Source organism: Haliotis cracherodii, unplaced genomic scaffold (genome assembly GCF_022045235.1).
Source record: "Haliotis cracherodii isolate W230 unplaced genomic scaffold, xgHalCrac1.p SCAF_9, whole genome shotgun sequence".
NCBI classification, from domain to species: Eukaryota; Metazoa; Mollusca; class Gastropoda; order Lepetellida; family Haliotidae; genus Haliotis; species Haliotis cracherodii.
Genome location: NW_027266343.1, coordinates 11,520,909 through 11,533,509, shown reverse-complemented (window position 1 = coordinate 11,533,509; position 12,601 = coordinate 11,520,909). Strand labels below are relative to the sequence as shown.

The 12,601-nt window shown below is 42.2% G+C and overlaps 1 protein-coding gene across 1 annotated transcript in view; it reads right to left on the bottom strand.

Moving 5' to 3' along the window:
• Positions 1 to 12,166, bottom strand: part of LOC139452271 (uncharacterized) — a 46,881-nt gene extending 34,715 nt beyond the window's left edge. Inside the window, exons 1-2 of the mRNA XM_071233672.1 lie at positions 12,046 to 12,166; positions 9,579 to 9,668 (exon numbers count right to left, since the gene is read on the bottom strand). Of these exons, the coding sequence (XP_071089773.1) occupies positions 9,579 to 9,668; positions 12,046 to 12,129 (174 nt within the window). The 5' untranslated portion in view covers positions 12,130 to 12,166. The remainder of the gene's footprint in view (positions 1 to 9,578; positions 9,669 to 12,045) is intronic.
• Positions 12,167 to 12,601: the final 435 nt, after the last annotated feature.

Here is a 12,601-nt window from a genome sequence, read left to right as displayed (position 1 = left end):
ACTCCTACCATTTTAGCAATGTTTTTGTGAGCACCAAACTTTCTTTAAAGGCTTTTATCGATGTTAACCTTAATTCAGATCGATATTATAGTCCCTATATTAATCCATCCTACAACTACTAATAGAAAATAATAGATGCCACTATTTTGCAACCTGGCTCTTCAAAGTTTTCCTCTAAAGACCATGATGGACACAGGTCAATGAATGACCTTAAATGCCAATACGTGTTAAAATGTATGCATTGATTGTGCTACAGCCAACGAAAGACCATATCAGAGATGTATACTTTTCAAACACCACGTGTTGTCCGTCAATAGTCGTATACAGACAAACAGCGCGATGACTGAATGGTGTTATAACATGAACAGCTTGCAGTGAGGACAGTGATGAGAGCCTATTGAACGCGTATTCATGTGTACATTGGTGACACTTTCTGTCAGCGAAAGGTCACAATCCATTGTTTCTCTCGTCTAGACACAAACGTCAGAAACAGGACTTGGAGGCATTATACTGTATGACATATTTCTCACTCATTGACAAGGCGTGGAATGGTAAATGAAGAAACGCGTCCTAGTACATGTGTTGTAGAGTTGCGTCCCTACAGACTGTCATAAAACGATGATCGCGGGTCGAATTGCATATTCGCACTGGAGTTGCGTCCCTGAAGCCTGTCAAAAAGCGATGATCGCGGGTCGAATCGACTATTCTCACTGGAGTTGCGTCCCTGAAGCCTGTCAAAAAGCGATGATCGCGGGTCGAATCTCATATTCGCACTGATGTTGCGTCCAAAAAACCTGTCAAAAAGCGATGATCGCGAGTCGAATCGCAGATTTGCATTGGTTATATTTCTAGGTTTGTCAGCACCATGCCAGTATTTGTGGGTTTTACCAAAGTGGTAAACGTCTGAGACCTGCATCACTTTGGGCTTTCCTTCACATTAAGCTTACACGCCGTGATATAACTAGAATACTGTTCAAAGCGGCGTTAAAACCCAACTCACTGACTTACTATTATCAACGATGCTTCTTTATCTTCCTACTTGTGCTATTGGGTTTCATGAGATAGAAGGGGACACGGGTGGCCCAGTTGTCTGAGGCGCCGCGATTCGCTGTGCAGAGTTGCGTCCCTTTTGGCACGCCAGAAACCTATGATTGTGGGTTCGAATCCCGGTTCGCCCCGATTATGTGTCTCGGTTTGTCAGCACCATATCCGTGCTCGTGGGTTTCACCGAAGTTGGAAACGTCTGAGACCTGCATCACTTCGGGCTTTCCTCCCACATTAAGCTGACACGCCGCGATATAACTGGAATACTGTTAAAAGCGGCGTTAAACCCAACTCACTCACTATTAGTTAGGCAGTTTTGGATATTAATAATGTTTAATGTACGAGTAGCGGAGTCACAAAAGCAGTCAATTGTTTTGTTCTTTTTTATGTTCAGACATCCATGTATTTCAGGTTTCTTGCTAATGTTTAACGTTGAACAGATCTCATAAACACAACTTTGGCAATGTTTCTGGAAATGAAGTGTATCTCATGAACACAAAAAGCACGCCTTTCACAAGGTTTTTTGACGTGTTCATTTGATTGGGTGGCAGAGTTAAAATATAGTTTGATACTGTGACCTCTTAATCACTCTGCTTTACTCTCCAATTGAGTACATCCATTTGTCAGAGTCTCCAGAGACGTTTCTGCTGTGGTCACATGTTGCGTTTTAATTAGTTAATTACATTTGAATAGGGTACTTGTCAGTGGTATGTTTAAGGTTTGAAGTTTATTCATTCATTTGTTTGGTAATGTGCATAACATATATTTAAAGGTATGTTTATGAAGTGATGTAAAGTTTGGCATTTCTGTTTGGGAATTAAATGTAGAAGGTTGTACTTGTGTAAATCGTATTTGTATTTACTTACTTGTATTTAAGTATAGCTTAAATTGTTGGTTGGTCTAGTCAAGTTTATATGTTTTTAAATGAGTAAAGTTCATATTTTACTTGTTCAAGTCGTGTCACTGTGATATCTCGATGGCATCAAGGGGGCACGGGTGTCCGAGTCGTCTAAGGCGCCGCGATTCGCTGTGCAGAGTTGCGTCCCTTGAACACGCCAGAAACCTATGATTGTGGGTTCGAATCCCGGTTCGCCCCAATTATGTTTCTAGGTTTGTCAGCACCATACCCGTGCTCGTGGGTTTCACCGAAGTGGTAAACGTCTAAGACCTGCATCACTTCGGGCTTTCCTCCCACATTAAGCTGACACGCCGTGATATAACTGGAATAATGTTAAAAGCGGCGTTAAACCCAACTCACTCACTCACTCACTCACTCGATGGCATCTAAGCATATAATATGCTCATCCGTAAAAGAAACGTAAGTCAATGTTTTGTTTATGAAATGCACAAAAAGTAATTTGTGAAAGGAAATGTTTACAAACGTAAAGAGAAACATTCAAAAAACAATGTTCACTATCTACATGATTCATTTTGAACACGCCGCTGGAACACAGTCGTTTCGTCTCGTTGCTACAGGCCGGATCGATGTCAACTGCAGTGGCGAGGCACTTTGTATGTCATGTGACTTCCATCCACTGGGGACCGTCTCCGTGGTCTAGTGGTAGAGCGTCCGCCCGGAGAGCGGAAGGTCCGCGGTTCGATCCCCGGCCGCGTCATACCAAAAGACGTTAAAAGATGGTACTTGTTGTTACCCTGTCTGGCGCTCGGCATTAAGGGGCTAAATCAAGGACTGGTCGGCTCGGAGTCAGTATTCTGTGTCTGAGTGGGATATTCATGTTAAACTGCGGCATGGTATCTCAGTGAGCTAGCACTATAAATCGGCATCAGTCCGGACTAGTGCAAGCAGCCACACAAACACACACACGTACATGCACGTCGCTATATAAGTGCAATAATCTTTGACGCGACGTTAAACCCCATTTCACCTCACCTCCATCACCTAGGCATCACCAGACAGGCAGTGTCCAAGACCGGCCTCGTTCTGGGCGGCCGAGGGTCACTACTCCAGGGCAGGACCGTTACATCCGGGTGACACATCTGCGTGACCGACAGCGACGAGCGACACAGTCAGCTGCAACCGTTCAAAGTTGACGTCATCCGGTGTCAGCCGACACAGTTCGTCGTCGTCAAAGACCGGCGAGAATCACATGTCGTCGTCCATAGGTCGGGCCTATACTGACTCCACGTCACCGCCAACAACGTCTGCAGTGGGCCCAACAGCACCTGTGTTTGAGACGTCAGCAGTGGCAACAAGTTGTCTTCTCGGACGAATCAAGATTCAACCTTTCGCACGCCGAAGGCCGACTCAGAGTGTGGAGACGACGAAATGAGCGTTACGCTAACTGCTGTGTCTTACAGGCCGACCGGTGGGGAGGAGAGAGCCTCATGGTATTGGGAGACTATTTGTATCGTCACAGGACCCCTCCATACGTGTCCCGTCAGGGATGATGTTCTTCGTAATCAAGTCAGACCTCTCTTCTTGGGTCAACCTCAACTCCAAGTCTTTCAGCAGGACAACGCTCGTCCCCAAAACAGCCCAGGTCTCTATGGATTCCTCAGAGGGAATAACATTCCTGTGATGCCCTTGCCGTCTTTGGCACCGAACATGGCGCCAAGTGATCATGTCTGGGACAAGATTGGGAGACGTCTTCGGGCTGCGAGGCAGGAACTTCAGGAACTGGAAGCCTTTTTGGTTCGGTAAGGGAACGGGATTACTCAAGCCCTCTTCCAAAGACTCAATGAGACGGCAATGTGCTGCCTGTATCGCAGTCACACACACTATTGATGGACATTACTGACACTTGTCATTTTTCTCTTTGGGGGGTATTTTTCAATGAACACGTATGATTTTCATCAAGCAATCAACGCCCGTTTGTTTTAAAATGTTTTCTCTGTTATCATTTCTCAGTATTATCTGCATACCGTTCATAGCCTTTACCTTTTGTACAACTTGCGTTTCTTTTGTGGTTCTTGTTCAAATCATCTTGTTTTGATTTTGCCAAACCGAGCAAAGTTTGAGACGTGTGCATAAAAGACAGATCGGCAAGGAGGGTTCTACAATTTGTGCCCATGGTGATGCCTATTTCCTGACTTAAAATCCATAGATTCAACAATCCTGTAAATCCCCAAAAAGCTAATAAAATGAAAGAGACAGATTTTGAAACTACTTTCTCCCAATCCTTCAGTTTTCATAAATCCAACTTTATTTGCAGGATCCAATTTATTCTTTCATTAGACCACCCACCCAAGGTTTTGAGAATGAATACGTCGGATAACAAATAAAAACAGCCCTCACAGTGGTTAACCTCCTGTAACATCCAACAAACGCATCCTACCTGATCACATGCCTCTCTCTGTCCCACTAATTTAAGGGTACATTGTTGGAACAGAGGCCTGTGTTACTAAGGGCACATTGGTGGTCCAGTGGATTAAGCCTCATTAGCTGTACTATAAAAACTGTTCGAAGCCGAGATTTGCCTTGATAATGATCGTTACTTTGTAGTGTTTCACCAACTAGGGATGCATCAACAACATGCGTCGTGTCGGGAGCTCCTCCAGCAGTAAGATGACAACAGCTGAAAACTCCTAACGGCGGCATCACCGAACATAACCAATGCAGTGAGTGAGTGAGTGAGTGAGTTGTGTTTAACGCCGCTTTTAACAGTATTCCAGTTATATCGCGGCGTGTCAGCTTAATGTGTGGGGAAAGCCCGAAGTGATGCAGGTCTAAGACGTTTACCACTTCGGTGAAACCCACGAGCACGGGTATGGTGCTGACAAACCTAGAAACATAATTGGGGTGAACCGGGATTCGAACCCACAATCATAGGTTTCTGGCGTGTCCAGGGTACGCAACTCTGCACAGCGAATCACGGCGCCTTAGACGACTGGGCCACCCGTGCCCCCCATAACCAATGCATGTAAGAAGATGTAACAATTAAGGCCTAGTAATTCATTAGTGGCCGTCATAAACACTTGCAAAGCTAAGTCAACTGTTCACATAAAAATGGACATTGCATTGGACATCAGTTTATTCAATGCGTCAAATTTCCTCCTAAAAGTTTTGAAAGCTTTTCGAAAACCTAGAATGTTGGACTGCTGATCAAACACCCTTTGAGCAAGAATCATATAAGGCTCATTGAACTATTTGTGAACATGAGACATTACTCACACATGTACATCTTGTCATACAGTTTATTGGTTCTTTTTGTCACTATGAATCTTTATGCACGAATCTAAACATGAAACAGATGAGTTTGTTTCACTGGTGTCTTTTGTTATTTCTAGTTCAGGTGGGTAAACCAGTTGAAGGAATTGACTATTTGATCAATAGTGAAAGATATCAGCGTGAGTGAGTTGGGTTTAACGCCGTTTTAACAGTATTCCAGTTATATCACGGCGTGTCAGCTTAATGTGGGAGGAAAGCCCGAAGTGTTGCAGGTCTCAGGCGTTTACCACTTAGGTGAAACCCACGAGCACGGGTATGGTGCTGACAAACCTAGAAACATAATCGGGGCGAACTCGTATTCGAACCCACAATCATAGGTTTCTGGCGTGCCCAAGAGGCGCAACTCTGCGCAGCGAATCGCGGCGCCTTAGTCGACTGGGCCACCCGTGCCCCCTGAAAGATATCGGATCATCGATACACATGAAGCATTGAACTATTAAACATGGTTCTTTTGGAGGAAATTTGACGCATTTGTGAATAAAATTATGTCCATCGCAATTCTCTCGTGTGACTTTTACCATGTATTATTGTGTTTGGTTTCATGTCAACACTTGACCTTTGCAAGTGTTTATGACGGGTACTACCGGTGAACAGGATACACCTACCTTTTCGCGAAAAATCGGGATTCATGACGAGTGATTAAAAAACACATGCTTATGATAGTCCGAATAGTACAATAGACTGCTCTTAGCAGAAATTTCTTATGATTATGTCAAGTGTTTTGTTGCGCTATTATCATAATATCAATGACGAGTTTGTCTGGTGCAGGCTCGATTATTTACAGGCCGCAGAAGTTTAGTTGAACTATTGCTGAGTGTGGGTTAAACAGGCAAAAAACGACACGTAATCAGCAACCTTTTTATCCAAAAGAAGAAAAGAACGTAGCTGTACACAAAGTACACAAATTGATTATTGACACTTACATATTTTTGTATCTGAAGTAATAGATCAATCATATGCAGGTGTTACCACATTGTCTATCCTAATTGTCCTTGAATATTACTGTAACGTGTGATATGACACGGCAACAGTTTTCATGAAACCGACCAGAATCGATAATGATGTCCGTAATAGTATTGATTATATAACGCATAGTATCAAGTACAATATGAAAGCAAATAGTGCGTGATATGAATTACTGAACGAATCATCGTCAAATACTATTGACGTTGCGTTTGTATTTCAAAAGGTATCTAGCGACCGAAACATTTTTATTTCTCAAACTGCGCACATTATCTAAACCAAACGCTTCATCAGTTGTTGGTATACGTGTGGCGCCCGAATACAACATTAGTAGCTAAGTCGACTACAGACTGTTTTCTCTAGGTTCAACCTGGCAATAAATGCGCCGCTTTTATAAGAAACGATAAAACGCCGATTCATGAATTCCTTATATTTCAGAACTTCACCCAGCTAGAAACATCAGCACCCACTTTATAAGTTTATATACAAGTAAAAATCATTAATACAGTTTTAATATATTAAATAAAAGCATGATAATTATTTAGAGTGTCTTTGCTTCTTTGTTGTTTTGAGAAAAAAGTAGTTTCAATCGGGAGTAGATTATCCGTCTAGGAGTAGAGTAGACCTTCAGAGTACAGTTGCCCAGTGCTACCGAGACCCGTGAAGATTCCGGGGTTGAATAGGTCTTCAGCAACCTATGCTTGCCGTAAAAAGACGACTATGCTTGTCGTTAAAGGCGACTAACGGGATCGGGTGGTCAGGCTCGCTGTCTTGGTTGATGCATGGCATTGATCCCAATTGCGTGGATCGATGCTTATGATAACAAATCACTGGATTGTCTGGCCCAGACTCGAAAATTTACAGACTTCCATCATATAGCTGGAATATTGCTGAGTGCAGCGTTAAACAACAAACCAACCAACAAACCAGCCAGTGCTACCGGCGCCCCTAATTGAATAATCAGTTAATGTTAAAAAACGTCCTATCCGCATGTCATGTTATTAAACACTGTTTAATAAAGCTTTATTGTTATTAAACGGGATACCTCTTCATGTGTGAATAATAACGTTTACAGTAGGTTCAGTCTAATGTCAAACAGATGCAGGAGCAAGTAGAAGTCTCTGTTTTCAAAATCCTAATCCCAAATGATAGGAAGATTTTGATGAGTCAGTGAAATCATCAACATGTATCAGCACGTGGAAGGTCTTTTAAAGAACATCCCAGAAACAGGTAGGCTGCCACAGCTTATATGGAATTGATTTCGTGAACTCCAGTCAATACCTGCTGGGGAATTAGAGATACTTAAAGAGACAAGAGTTTCAAATTCCGATACGCTCCGTTCTCAAATGTCGCATTGTGAAGCACAGTTGATAGGGAAAGCCCAGCAATAGATCCGGGTTAGAATAGGTCTTCAGCAACCCATGATTGTCGTTAGAGGCGAGTGACGAGATCGGGTGGTCAGGCTCCCTGGCTTGGTTGCTCTTTGCTATCATCGCATCCTAATGGCGTCGATCGATGCTCGTGTTATCATCACTGGTTTGTCTGCTTCATATTCGATTATTTACAGACCGCCGTCATACAGCTGGAATATTGCCGAGTGCGGCGTTAAACATCAAACTACTTTAATGCTAAGTATCATCATACCTCCATGATCACCCGGATCAAAACTGTCTGATGCAATTCCCTGTTTTCACTTATATGAAACATATGCTTCCGTGTCTTTTCAGGAGAAGAATTGACTTGCCTTTGCATGTGTTTCAGATGGGTGGCATCGGTGGGGCAGGATGCGCTCACCCTATCGCGAATACCTGGCATCATTGCTATTTGATAGTGCCTCCTTGACATACACTACAAAGCAAAAGCAAAAAAACTTTCCGCAGAATCTTTGTAAACATTTTACGTAAAATGTTTGCAAAAGTTTTGCGTAGCTACGCAAACACTACGCGAAACAAATTGCCCCTTTCATGGGACCAATTAATTTTATGACCCAGGGCGTCGGCTCAACCGTGGTATTGGAAGACAAGTTATACGTGTACATCCAATATGGTGACTGTTTTTCACTATTCATATCCTAATTCTAATAAAGTACAGGATTACTTTTCTACTTTTCTTAGATCACTCCATTCTAATACTTAGGTAACACAAGGTAGACCAGTCAGTTGCCCCGATTTTGTTTCTAGGTTTGTCAGCACCATCCTCGTGCTCGTGGGTTTCACGAAAGTGGTAAACATCTAAGACCTGCATCACTTCGGGCTTTCCTCCCACAATAGGCTGACACGCCGTGATATAACTGCAATACTGTTAAAGGCGGCGCTAAACCCAACATCACTCACTCTACTGTTACATCACTATATCACTTAGCATACGTTACACGCAGACAGATCCATATGTTATAGTTTAGTTGTTTTTGTATTTAAATAACATAGGAATTCAAGTATATGCGTCTAATGCAAATGCGTAAATGATAATCAGTTTTGTTATCAATGTTAACTGTGTGGCCACACTAATCAGGTAATCCTCCATATATGTACATTCATTTTGTATGTGTTGTTTTACCCAAATACAATTACATGTATTGAACAGGTCTTCAGCAAACCATGCTTCCCGTAAATGGCGACTGTGTTTGTCTTAAGAGGCAACAAACGGGATCGGGTGGTCAGGCTCGCTGACTTGGTCGATGCATGTAATCGTATCCCAATTGCATGGATCGATGCTCGTGATAGCAATCACTGGATTGTCTGGCCCAGACTCGATTATTTACAGAACGTCGTCATACAACTGGAATATTGCTTAACCAACAAAAATACAATTCATAACTCAACTGTGATACAACCAGTGTTAAAGTGGTAGTCATCAAACCACTACATAAGAATATGCTAGTACATATATGTATACATGTAGATTTGTACCAGAAAAGGTACACGATGCAATCACATATACATGTCAGGAAGGATATTTAGTGACAGCATTATTATAGCAAGAATATTTTACATCATGATGTATATATCAAACATTGCCGGCAATTCATTCACAGTGTAGCATCATTGTATACATTGTACGTATGGATACTATTGCCATGGCCCCCCACGCGTTGATGGCGTGATAGTCACATAAAACCCTTAGTCCCGTAAAGCAATACAATAGTTTTTATTCGCGAATTACTTGTAACTTATTCGCGAATTATTTGCAACTTATCGGATTATTCTCAATTTTACTGCAGAACAAACAATTGCGGCGAAGTGTTTGCTCATGACACAGTCGAAATAGAACAATGGGCTCTACTTTGAGCAGAGATTTCTTTTAAATATGGAAAGGATTTTGTCCTTTTTCTTAATGATTACGGAAATGGCGACGCTCGTATTCTCTAGATATGTAAACTTACCGCGTTGAAATAGGCATCGTCAACGCCGTCGAACATGAAATGAGGCGCCATTTTCGGAGGGGTGGCATCCTTTAAAGTCTTCAGAGGCACCTGGGATACAGAGAGATAACGTGTATGTACAGTTCCAAAACAAATTATGAATTTGCTATACAACCATTTCCCGGAATGTAAATATGGTTAGTTTGTATCGTGGAAAATAACACACCAACTGTAATATATCCATGTCCATTTCCAACATTCGTAACAGCTGAACACAATGACATGCATCAATTAGAACATGATGACATGCATCAACCAAGTCAGCAAGCCTGGCCACCCGATCCCGTTAGTCGCCTTTTACGGCAAGCATGGGTTGCTGAAGACCTGTTCTACCCCGGACCTTCACGGGTCTAAAGCGCATGACCCCAATTCACTGGTTAATCTGCATTGTTTGTGTTTTAACACCGCACTCAGCAATATTCCAGCTATATGACGGCGCTCTGTAAATTATCGAGTCTAGACCAGACAGTCAGGGATCTATATCTTGAGCATCGATCAACGCAATTGGGATACGATGACATGCATCAATCAAGTCTGCGAGCCTGACCACCCGACCCCGTTAGTCGCATAGCATAGTCGCCTTTTACGGCAAGCATGGGCTGCGTATCTTAATTCGTGTATGGATTTCGAATTATATTGAGTTGGATGATTAATGTAACTTGCGTATTGAATGGTGCTATATTTTTTCTCGAGGAGTAGATACCATACCACTTCGTGTCTACATAAAGTCCATTGCCAACTAAAGTGAATCCTTTGTCATTCATTCATGTAATATTATTTCAGGATTAGGTCTACGGCCTTTGGTACAAGAAAATTTTAAATTTAATAATTAACATGTTGCATACTTGATGGTAACAGTGTTCGTGTGTGTGTGTGTGTGTGTGTGTGTGTGTGTGTGTGTGTGTGTGTGTTTATTGTTTATCGCCGCACTCAGCAATATTCCAGCTATATTTCGGCGTTCTGTAAATAATCGAGTCTGAACCAGACAGTCCAGTCATTGACATCATGAACATCGATCCAAGCAATTGGGTAACGGGGGGCACGTCTGAAACCTTTATCACTTCGGGCTTTCCTCCCACATTAAGCTGACACGCCGTGATATAACTGGAATACTGTTAAAAGCGGCGTTAAACACAACTCACTCACTCACCCCAATTGGGTAACCATGAACCAACCAAGTCACCGAGCCTGATTACCCGATCCCGTTAGTCGCCTCTTACGACAAGCAGAGTCGCCTTTTACGGCAAGCATGGGTTGCTGAAGACCTATTCTCCCCCTGATCGTCACGGGTCTACTAGACATGTAAACATACCTGTTGTGTACTTTTCGATATTGTTGTCACCCTATCCGTAAAAGGTTATACAACTTCGTATTCAAAGAGGGGACCTTGAATTTAACGCAATAAAGAGCAATATTATATCCTGTTCGATTAAAATTAACACATAACTCTTTACACACGTGACTCTTGTGATTGATAGTTTTTCTTCCCAATCCATTACAATCACGTCAAATTGGGTTAAACATCCAGCCCCGGTACTATACTACAATGTACGTCTCAAAATGCTATGATCACCAATATGTTCCCGAGACCAGAGTTAAAACTTGTCTTCAGCAACCCATGTTTGCCGTTAAAGTGAGTGAGCGAGTTGGGTTTAACACCGCTTTTAACAGTATCCCAGTTATATGACGGCGTGTCAGCTTAATGTGGGAGGAAAGCCCGAAGTGATGCAGATCTCAGACGTTTCCCACTTAGGTGAACCCAACGGGTATGGTGCTGACAAACCTAGAAACATAATTGGGGCGAACCGAGATTCGAACCCACAATCATAGGTTTGTGGCGCGTCCAAGGGACGCAACTCTGCACAGCGAATCGCGGCGCCTTAGACGATTGGGCCACCCGTGCCCCCTGTCCAAACGTCATGTTATAATGTTAGATCTTTGCAAAAGAATTATGTGGCAGAGGCAGCTAACAAAAGCAACAAGTGTCATGCGGTTCAGTAATGAACAAGGTGTTTACAAGGGAACTCTATTTTAACAGTGTCGTTATTTTAACCGAGCCATTGACACTCTTTCACAATTAATTTGGAACGCAAACTCTAGTTTTTACGACATTTCAATTCAATTTTAGTTAAAGCATATCCATGCTTTTATTAGTAAACATATGATAGAAATACAATAATGCTGTCAGCCACGATGAACTTGACAAACCCAATCTTATCCCTCAGTCATAATATCTAAAACATTTATGTTGTCAGTCAGCTGTAGCAGAATAAATGTCAAGTCTCCATAAAAGAAATACCAGTCCCTCAGAAGTAAACAAATTTTCAGTTGACAGTAATATACAAGCAGAAGGCTTATTATCTTAGAGTTATGATTTTATTTTTTTAACATAATCATAAGTGAACATCGTCGTGATTGAGTGACTCACCGGCTTGAGTTGGACGGTCTTCACGGGTGTGCCGCATTTCACCAGCAGAATACCACAGGCAATCAGAGCCACGTTCAACCACATCTTCACGCGACGAGAGGGAATGCAATATGGGAACAACCCGTCGAGTATACAAGGTGTTGAACAATCAATCAGTGTAATATGACAATACACTTTGCGGCCTCCTACGTGCAAAGGGGGCGATCAATGACTTATGATATAGTCAGAATCATACAATGTTCAATGCTTTTAGTCAGATTTCTTAGCGTGGAAAGGGTTTTGTCGATTTTATTTGTCATCTTGTCATACCTCCCCCATACGACCTTTGCCAGTTTTTTTTCAAAATACCTATTGTACCCATATCTGTAGCTTTTTGTATTTGTCTTTCCATTTTAACTGCTGCTAAGGTATTGATGTATTTGTTTTTTTAGATATATATGCATTTCATATTTTTATTAGGACATTCATCAGCACATTATGTGATTTCAGATTTGCCTGTATTCTTGAGAATGTGTTGCCCGTTAATTCAGCTTTAAAAACGACGACTTTGTGGATG